This window comes from Globicephala melas, chromosome 3 (assembly GCF_963455315.2).
Source record: "Globicephala melas chromosome 3, mGloMel1.2, whole genome shotgun sequence".
NCBI lineage: Eukaryota > Metazoa > Chordata > Mammalia > Artiodactyla > Delphinidae > Globicephala > Globicephala melas.
In genome coordinates, this window is record NC_083316.1 from 143,537,860 (window position 1) to 143,548,558 (window position 10,699).

Below are 10,699 nucleotides of genomic sequence, written 5' to 3' on the forward strand. Positions count from 1 at the left end.
CCCACCGCGGCTAACCCGGCAGGCAACCGCTGCCGCTAACCTTCGTCCAGAGTCAGGACCACCGCCCCGGAGCCACCAGCGACCCCGACAACATCTCTCAGCCACCGGCGACTCTGACAACCGCCCCCAGGTACCGGTGGTCCCTGACAACCACTCCGAGCCACCGGTAACCCCTGACAACCGCCGCCAGCCCCCACCCCGCCCCCCCCCCCCAACCGGCGCCCGGGGCGCGCCATGAAGTCAGCGGTGAGCGCGCGCGGTGGGGTGTCTGGCGGCCGCGGAGGTGGCTGCTGGGGCGGGGGGCGAGGAGGCGGAGGAGGAGGCGGGGGCAAAGGAGGAGGCGGGGGCAAAGGACCGGGAGGCGATGGCGGCGGCCAGGGGGGCAAGGGCGGCTTCGGAGCGCGGACGCGCGGCTTCGGAGGCGGCAGGGGCAGGGGGCGCGGTGGTGGAGACGGCAGGGACCGCGGAGGCGGCGGGCAGCGGCGTGGCGTGGCCAAGAGCAAGAACCGCCGCAGGAAGGGCGTCACCACGGTATCCGTGGAACCGCACCGGCACGAGGGGGTCTTTATCTACCGCGGGGCGGAGGACGCTCTGGTCACACTGAATATGGTGCCCGGCCAGTCGGTGTACGGCGAGCGGCGGGTCACGGTGACCGAGGGCGGCGTGAAACAGGAGTACCGCACGTGGAACCCCTTCCGCTCCAAGCTGGCCGCGGCCATACTGGGCGGGGTCGACCAGATTCACATCAAGCCCAAGTCCAAAGTGCTCTACCTGGGTGCCGCCTCGGGGACCACCGTCTCCCACGTCTCCGACATCATCGGCCCTGATGGCCTAGTCTACGCGGTCGAGTTCTCCCACCGCGCCGGCCGCGATCTGGTCAACGTGGCCAAGAAGAGAACCAACATCATCCCAGTCCTCGAAGACGCCCGGCACCCCCTCAAGTACCGCATGCTCATCGGGATGGTGGACGTGATCTTTGCCGACGTGGCCCAGCCAGACCAGTCCCGCATCGTGGCTCTGAATGCCCACACCTTCCTGCGCAACGGGGGCCACTTCCTCATTTCCATCAAGGCCAATTGCATCGACTCCACCGCCTCTGCTGAGGCGGTGTTTGCTTCTGAGGTGAGGAAGTTGCAGCAGGAGAATTTGAAGCCTCAAGAGCAGCTGACCCTGGAGCCCTATGAGAGGGACCACGCTGTGGTCGTCGGGGTCTATCGGCCCCTTCCCAAGAGCGCCAACAAGTAGCAACCCAGCTCCGGCTGTCCCTGAGATAATGTTTAAGACTGTGCTATGTTCAGTGTTACTATATGTGTGTTTTCTTTGTGCACCGCTTTTCTATTAAATGGCATAAAGAAACAGTACCCAGGTGTACCAGTGAGGCCAGACCCAGTTATCCCCAAATCTCCAAATCCCCCAAACTCTAAAATAGCCAAGATAACAGGTGATAGGGGTCTATCAAGGATCAGCCTGGGGACTGTGCTTACTCCAATCACTCAGGGTCCTGACTCTTCAGGGCCCCTCTTCACTCGTCACAGGGGCAGGGGAAGAGAGCTGGGAAAATAATGAGCTTATAAAATCCCCTTTGGAACTGAGGGGACACTTCTTACACACTGACCATGTCATGTGACCAAGCCTGACTCCAGGGAGTAGCATTGGATATTGACGGACAGTAGTATAGTCTAACACACCCAATGTGTCTGACTCCAAGCCAGAGTCCTAACCATAATATATATTTAGTACTTTACTCTTCAAGGAAGCCCTTTTGCATTCCCTAGTATGTGTAATCAGCACACCAGCCCCAAGATGGCTTTGTTACCATTACCCTTTACAGGGGAAGCCGCAGAGCTTCTGAAGGTAAACTGGTTGCACAGCCAGTAGGGAGGTAGAACTTAACTGCCAGTCTTTGCGCCTCTAAATTCATTGCCATTTCCTGTACACTAATGGGATCTTACCTCTCCCCGACATGGCCCACGCTAAACAGACCACAAGTCCTAACACAAGGACACACACACAGAGCAGGGCCCTCTGGCTTCTCTGTGTCCTTTCTCTGCCTCCCTGTACCACCCTTTTCTTAGATTTCAAAATAACAAAACAAGGCAGGGAGGATGTGAGTCCACCTCAAAAAGTATTCCCAGGGCTTCCCTGGTGGCGCAGTGGTTGAGAGTCTGCCTGTCGATGCAGGGGACACGGGTTCATGCCCCGGTCCGGGAAGATCCCACATGCCGCGGAGCGGCTGGGCCCGTGAGCCATGGCCGCTGAGCCTGAGCGTCCAGAGCCTGTGCTCCGCAACGGGAGAGGAGGCAACAGTGAGAGGCCTGCGTACCGAAAAAAAAAAAAAAAAAGTATTCCCACCACAAGGCATAACACACCCAAAGTGGCATCACCAAGTGTCTCAGAAATAACCAGGAAAATGACTCCCAGAAAGTGTGTCTCTGAAGGGCATTTCCTGCAGGCCCTGAATCCCAGTCCATTCAATTCTGGCTCTCAAAAGCAGTCCAAAGGGAGCAGGAGAGAGAACAATCCCAGGAGGGCTGGCAATGTTCCAAAACCAAGACTCAAAAAGGCCTTTCATTTATTCATTCACTCATCCACTCAGGAAATCCCCATTGCCAATCGCCAACGTCATCGACATTGCATCCAGGAATGATTGCTCCCTAATCCGTCATTTGGAGAGTGGGTCTACCTTCCTGAAGATGTGCTTGGATAGAGGTTATGGTTAGTTTGTGTTTTCTGAGGGCATACTTCCTTCATACAGTAAGAAGATAAATCAGATTTCTAAAGGGCAGCCTCCCCTCCCCTTCCCACAATGCACACACAAAAGCTATTCCATACAATGCAGGGGGAGAACTACGGTTCAGATTTGCTGGCCAGACTGACTCAGGAAGAAGAGGGTGAATGGAGTAAATGTCTGCAAAATCCCGAACCAGGCATTTCCGCAAACAAAGTGAGATCTTCATTAAAACCCTGCAAAGCGAGGATCATTATTCCTATATAACAGAGGAGGAAACTGCAGTTCGGAGAGATGACATGACTTGCTTAAGATCCCCCAGCAAGTCTCACAGCCAGAAACCAAACCCACAGGAGCCTGACTCCAAAATCTATGGCCTTTCCACTGAGGTCTGTGCTGGCTCCCTTACTTTGAAAAGCCCTCTCTCCAGTCCTAGGCTAATTGATTCATTGCTGGGATGAAACCCTGAGGCTGGGAATGGACTCCTAGGAAACAGGATGATTCCTTCTGGAATCTTAAAGGGTCCAGTCCTTCCTCAGAGGCAGCTCAGTCTCAATAAGGAGCTCTTGGAGCCTCCTTACAAGGTGTCTGTCCCTCCAGATCTGGGACATGGCAGGGGAAACTTGGCATCTTTCCTTGCTGTGAGCATTCCCACATACACACAGAGAAAATTTATAGTCCACGTTTGAAGCTGCTTGAAGTGGGAACGTCAATGGAGACATGGCATGAAAAAAACCTCCTGAAGAATGTCTCTGAGCTGCAGACGGGTTCCTGGGCCAATGGAACAACATGGTAAGTCCCAGGAGAAGCATAGGAATAAGGACTAAGGGAATATAGGAGGGAAGCTGAAACCTGGTTTTGGAGGATGGGGGCGGGGGAAGTATGGGACTGTAATCCAGTGGGCAGTGAGGTTCAGGACATACGTAGCAGTGACACCGGGCACCTGACCTGCTTGGGTTCCCAGAGGCATCAAATTGGGGTCCCTAGGCATCTTAGACTGCGGCGGCTACCCTAACAAAATACCAGTCTGCATGCCTTAGGCAATAGACATTTACCTTCTCACAATCCTGGAGCCTGGAAGTCCAGGGTCAAGGTACCAGCAGGGCTGGTTTCTGGTGAAGCCTCTCTCCTTGGCTTGTCAATGGCTGCCTTCTCCCTGGGTCCACACATGGCCTTTTCTCTGCGTGCACAAGGAGAGAGAGACAGAGAGAGAGGGGAGGAGAGAGAGATGCTGGTCTCTTCCTCTTCTTAGAAGCACTCCAGCCCTCTCAAATTACAGCCCCACCCTTATGACCTCCCGGAACCTTAATTACCTCCTTAAAGGCCCTACCTCCAAATACAGTCATATTTGAGAGTTAGAGCTTCAACATTTTGATTTGGGGGAATACAATTCAGCCCAAAACACTAGGGCTGGATGGGAACTTTCAGCTAAAATGCCCATCTTGCTGGCTTTTGGAAAGTGACTGGGGAAAGCAACGTGCAACTGAAGTTCCTGCACAAAGCTCTGAGTGTTATCCCTTTCTCCCAACTTTCCTCTTATTGTCAGTGTAAAATACCCGAGAATTAACAGTTAACATAGACGCCTTGGGTTGGAGCGGGTGGTGGGTGGGGTGAGGAGTGATGGGGAGGGAACTTAGTTGAGCTTCTAAGAGGATTGGTTCAACCTGGGAATTGGTTCAGCTGGGTGGAATTTGCTGCTGAGTTTCAGAGAATCAGCAGCCTGACAAGAGCCACGGTTGAGCCCAGCCCAGCAGGTGCAGTGAGGCTGGAGGCTGATGCTCAAAGACAGGGTGAGATGGACCCTGACTCAAAGAGAGTCAGCAGGAACCAGTGGGAAGAACACACAGACCCCACCTACTGCCTACCCTCACCCTCACCGTGATGTCCCTCAGCCTCCTCCACCCCGATGCCCCTTGGGATAAGGGGAGGAAGAACGGGGAGGGAAAAGAAAACAAAAGGGACTGTTTTAAACTGGAAGAAACCAACTTCTTTTCAACTGGCAGTTTCCCTCCCGGCTGCAGTCCTGCTACCAAGCAAGATGCTTTAACCACATCGGAGCCGCAGTGAGTATGTTTGGACTCTGCAACACTCGTATTTGTCAAGCACTTATGATGTCCCAGGCACAGAGATAAGCATTTATTTGATTGCAAAAAGTGTTGTTTTTAAATTAATAACGGGAACAAACATAGCTGAAGATACTGAAACGTAAACGTTCAGGTTAACATTTGCTGTAAAATGCACACCGGCGTCAGAGCTGCCGGAAATGTCTGTGTGGCCTAGGAGCGAGAGCACACGTTAGACCCCTGGCCAGTGCCCTGCCCCTTTCTCTTCCCACCCCTGGTTCTGCCCCACCTCCTGAAGGGGCTCACACGCATGTCTGTAGACTCCCAGCCCTAAAATCCAAGATCCGACCCCCTGCTCTTCAAACAGCCTCCTTTAAGCCCCTTGGGACTGGAGTTGTAAACTGGGAGTGTGGTCCCTTCTTGGGAGGACTGGCCTGGGGAAGATTGATGGAAGCGGACTTGGGCTGTTCAGGCTGGGCGCTCGGTGCCCAGTGCAGGATCTAGTGGGGTGGGCTTGTGGGGGCGTGGCCCTCGGCCCATATGGACTCCTTGCCCCATGGGGCAAGGTGCAGGCAGAGGAAGGCCAGAGCGCAGCCCTGTAGGTGCGGGGCCCAGGGCAGGGGCCCTGGCTGAGAGTGGTCTGAGAGTGGCCCCTTGGCCCGTCCACTCAACCAAATCTCAGTGTTCCTCCTTAAGGAGGCCAGTCTAACTCTTCCAAGTAGTCTTCCTGGCTCTTGGGCTCACAGGAAATTCCTCTTGATTCACGTTCTGAGGGAGACAACATTTACCGTGCACGTAGTATGTTCCAGGTGCCTCCAGACACCTTGTTTCACTTAATTCCCATAACACCCCCTGGGAGGCAAGTGTTATCCTCCCTGATATCACAGATGAGGAAATTGAGGCTCAGGAAAGTGACAGGAATCACCCAAGGTGTGATGGAGCTGGAGAATGGAAGATCTGGGGTGTCCTGGAGCAGAACTCTACGTATTCATTCTCTAAATCGGTGAAATTAAAACCAGACGCTCTAGGGGGAAGGCCTGGCATTGGTGTGTTTGGTAAGTCCCCCAGGTGATTCTAATATGCATCCAGGGCTGACACCACTATTTAAAACCCCATACCACTCTTGCTGTTGATTGGGAAAGGCAGATTTAGGACAGTACTTTGAATAACTGGAAGATGACAGCTGAGCTTTTCTGCAGGGTCTCTGGGACAGCCCAGGATGCCCCCTGAGATTCCTAAGAGAAGGAGGGTTGAAGTCTGTGACTGGAGACAAAGTTACTGGTATTCCTGCCTCTTTGGTCCCTGATTGAGTGCTGCCCACGGATCTTGTTTGTAAGGAGCTCAGCTGAGCTGGGAGAGAGAGCTGAGCTGCCAGGTGTGGGAGGAGCTCAAGATTGAAGGAGCCGAAAAGGAGAGTTCAGTCTTTAATCATTTACTGTGATGGAATAAGCAAAAGGCTAAAACTGGAGAAAGCGCCAACTCCCCTGTTCCATATTCTCACATGGAAAGGCGCCCCAGCCGAGGGTCGGGGGATCAGAGCTCCTTGGGGATGTCTTACTGCTGAAGGCACCCTTGAAAAAAAGGCTCCAACATTTTACGGACCCTGAGGCTGCTGGCGAGGGGACGAACGGGGAAGGCTGGGGGTGGAAAAGTCTTCAAGGTTCTCCCCTCCCCCACAAGGAGGCAGAGGTCCTCAGATCAAAACCTATGGAGGACTTCCCTGGTGGTCCAGTGGTAAGACTCCGTGCTTCCCCTGCCGGGGGCACGGGTTTCCCTGGTTGGGGAACTAAGATCCTGCATGCTGCACACAGCCAAACACATACACACACACACACACACACAGACACACACACACACACAGACACACACACACAGACACACACACACACACACACACACACACACACACACACACACACACACACACACACACACACACACACACACACACACACACACACACACACACACACACACACACACCAAACCTGTGGAATGAAGGGTGATGGGTAGGAATGTAAATTTACCTGCCGAGGGCCCTGAGTCCTTGACCGCAAGCCCCTTCACAAACCAAAGGTCTGGTGCGGAGGGCAGCTTCTCCTAGTCCCACCAGCTGTGCCGTCTGAAGCCTTCCTAATCGCCTGTGGTCAGGCCTGAGAAATCAGTCACACATGATTGTTTTTATAGAGAGCTTTTTTCCTCTTTTTTAAAGTTTATTTATTGGCTGCGTTGGGTCTTCGTTGCTGCATGCGGGCTTTCTCTAGTTGGCGGCGAGCGGGGGCTACTCTTTGCTGTAGAGCACGGGCTCTAGGCACCCGGGCTTCAGTATTTGTGGCTCGTGGGCTCTAGAGCGCAGGCTCAGTAGTTGTGGTGCACGGGCTTAGTTGCTCCGCAGCATGTAGGATCTTCCCGGGCCAGGGCTGGAGCCTGTGTCCCCTGCATTGGCAGGCGGACATTCCCTGGGCCACCAGGGAAGCCCCCCATGTGTTTCGTATATAAATTGTCAAATGGAAACTGCCTCCAGTACATGCTGCTAACACCACTTTGCTACTTCTCCTAAGGCCACACATCCATTGGCACATGACCTACCTTCCAAGTTGTCAGGTGACTGAAGTTGCACTTCTCCATAACATGAATCCTTCCATCCTCTGATAGCAGTTTTTTTGCCACCTGCTGCCAGTCCCTAATCCAGGGCCTCATTATTTAGGTTTCTATTCTTCAGCGGCATCCATTGCTGGTACCAACGTCTATATCAGTTGGGATGGGTATATCAGACGGCTTAGGCGGTGGTAACAAACTCCCAAGGTCTGTGCCTAAATGAAATTTGTTTTCTTCCTCACACTATACTACCTTCATTATTTTGTGGGTGGTTGAAGGAGAGGGGCCTCTGTTAATTTTAGTCATTTAGGGATCCAGGCTAACAGAGTAGCCACCATCTTGAATGCTGCTGGCTGTCAAGAGGGAAAAGATGGCTCCGGGAAGTCTCAGGTGATGAAGTGCTCTAGCCATGACATGGTAGTTCCAACCACAACTCACTCACTAGTTGGCCAGAACCAGTCATATGAACCTTTTCAACCACGAGGGAGCCTGGAAGTACAATCCTACTGTGTTGGAAAGGTGGAATAAAGATCTCTGCTGAACAACATGAATGATGAACACAAGATCATCATCACATGTGGGGTGAGAAATTTTCCTCAGGGACTTCCCTTGCAGTCCAGTGATTAGGGATCTGTACTTACACTGCAGGGGGCACAGATTCGATCCCTGGTTGGGGAACTAAGATCCTACCTGCCAAGCGGGGAAGGAAGGGAGGGAGGAAGGGAGGGAGGAAGGAAGGAAGGAAACAAATTTGCCTGAGATCATATGCCTAGTGACTAAGAGCAGAATTTGAAACCATGCTCCAGAATACTCGCGTTTAATCACTACTCTACACTGCCTCCCGAGCCATTAGCAAAGAATTTTTTTTCCTTTTTTTGGCCACGCCACGCGGCTTGTGGGACCTTAGCTCCCTGATCAGGGGTCGAACCCGCACCCCCTGCATTGGCAGCGCTGAGTCTTAACCACTGGACCACCAGGGAAGCCCAGCAAATAGATTTTTACGTCATTGTCATGTAACTTAATTGTTATGCGTTGAGAATGTGGCCTTATTTTTTGAAATTTATTGACTTATTCTATGATCTTGTACATGATCAATTTTTGTACATACTCCATGTGTGCTTGAGAATAATGTGCACCCTCTCATTGCTGGATGCAGAATTCAATGTATGTCCATTGGGTCAAGCTTAACCATGGTGTTCAAACCTATTTTGCTGATTTTCTGTTTGCTTGAACTATCACTACTTGAGTGAGGTGTTGAAATCTCTCACTGTGATGACAATTTCATGCCTTAAAGTTTCATCACTTGTAGATTTATTTTCTATTTATTTAGCTATTTCATTACTTGCATATATATTTTAAACTGTGATGTCTTCTTGGTTCGCTTTATGATTACATAATGACCCCATTCCTAATGATGACTTTTGTTTTCAAGTTTATTTTGCTTGTCTTAATATAGCTACATAAGTTTTCTTTTGGTTAGTGTTTGCCTGACCTTTTTTAATCCTTCTGATTTCAAACTGTCCAGGTCCTTTTACTTTAACATCTATTACAAAAAGCATATAGGTGTTGTTTTCCTTTTAAACCAGACAATCTCCTTTAATTGGCAAACTTAGTCTACTTTCTTGGATTCTCGATGCCCAAACTTGGCTCTTGGTGTGTGAAAGATCCTAGGACATCTCTCATCTGAAGCTTGCTCTTAGACTAAGAGGTTTCTTTTTTTTTTAATTAAATTTTTTTTCCAGCTTTATTATGATATGTTTAAGATTCAAGATAGCCTTCCTTTATTCACAGCACTGGGAAAATGTCAGACAAAAGCAGTATTATGGAAAGGAACCCAGGAAAAAACAGAATGTTAGTAATTTAGTTTTCTTAAGTGTCTAGAATTGCTTGAACTATAAATTTCATAATCAGAGTCAGGAGAACGAATAGGATATGTTGACAGAAGTGTGAGTGGCTATTGTGTCCACCATTCTAGATGCCATTAGGAACATTTGTGATTCCTGGGAAGAGGTCAAAATATCAACATCAACAGGAGTTTGGAAGAAGTTGATTCCCATCTTTAGGGATGACTTTGAGGGGCTCAGGACTCCAGTGAAGGAAGTAACTGCAGATGTGATGGAAAATAGCAAGAGAACTAGAATTAGAAGTGGAGCCTGAAGATGTGACTGAATTGCTGCAATCTCATGATAAAATGTTAACGGATGGGGAGTTGCTTCTTATGGATGAGCAGAGAGTGGTTTCTTGAGATGGAATCTACACCTGGTGAAGATTATTGAAATAACAAAGCATTTAATATATTACTTAAACTTAGTTGATAAAACACTGGCATGGTTTGAGAGGACTGACTCCAATTTCAAAAGAAGTTCCACTGTGGGTAAAGTGCTACCGAACAGCACTGACGCTACAGAGAAATCACTGTGAAAGGATGACTCAACTAATGGAGTAAACTTCATTGTCGTCTCATTTTAAGAAATTTCCACAGCCACCCCAGCCTTCAGGAACCACCACGCTGATCAGTCAGCAGCCATCAACATGGAGGCAAGACCTTCCACCAGCAAGAGATTACGACTCCCTGAAAGCTCAGATCATGATGGTTAGCATTTTTCAGCAATATTTTAAAGTGAAGGTATGTACATTTTTTGACATAATGATATTGCACACTTAATAGACTACAGTATGGTATAAACCTAACTCTTACATGCACTGGGAAAACAAAAAAACTCACGTAACTCGCTTTATTGCAGTGGCCTGGAACAAGCCCGAAATATCTCTGAGGTATGCCTGTAGTAGCTCTAGAAAGCCTTAAAGCTGGGAGGGATGGAGGACTGGGAAGTGAAAAAAAGGGTATCTACTGTATGAGCCCACTTATACAATGAAAACTGTAGAAAAAATAAATTGAATGTAGTGACAGAAAGCATTGGTTGACACGGGATGGGGCTGGGAAGGGACAGCCTAGGGTGGAGGCCAAGGGAACTTTTTGGAATGATGGAAATATCTTGGAAGGGTGGTTACCTGGGTGTATAAACATATTTACTTAAATATACCATTAAATATTATTGTTCTTAAAATCATACCTCAATAAAGTTGATTACAAAAAATAAAGAGGTCCGAAACCAAAAGTAAACAAAAATCAGTAGTAGCAGTTACAAATTCACTGAAATCTTTTTTTTGAGGCATTAAACATATGTCCTGAAAACCGGAAGAGGTGTTCTAGGAAATCTGAAAACACAAGGTATCAGGATTCTTTATTCAAATTGTTAAAATATGATACCTAAAACTAAACAAAAACAAAAACAAAAACCTACATAAC

General features: G+C 49.5%; 1 protein-coding gene across 2 annotated transcripts; it reads left to right on the forward strand.

The window, feature by feature from the left end:
* The first annotated feature begins 227 nt into the window (after positions 1-227).
* FBLL1 (fibrillarin like 1) lies at positions 228-10,460 on the forward strand. 2 transcript variants are annotated; one of them, XM_060296588.1, is made up of 3 exons: positions 228-3,520; positions 4,732-4,795; positions 9,365-10,460. In XM_060296588.1, exon 1 carries the CDS (start codon positions 235-237, stop codon positions 1,243-1,245), a length of 1,011 nt encoding a protein of 336 aa, XP_060152571.1. In that variant the 5' UTR covers positions 228-234; the 3' UTR covers positions 1,246-3,520; positions 4,732-4,795; positions 9,365-10,460. The 2 variants fall into 2 exon arrangements, with proteins under 2 accessions (XP_060152571.1, XP_060152570.1); XM_060296587.1 differs by having other exon boundaries at positions 4,732-4,791.
* The last annotated feature ends 239 nt before the right edge of the window (positions 10,461-10,699 follow it).

Excerpts from the sequence above, each read along its gene's own strand:
- FBLL1 (XM_060296588.1), top strand. The coding sequence starts at position 235 with ATGAAGTCAGCGGTGAGCGCGCGCGGTGGGGTGTCTGGCGGCCGCGGA.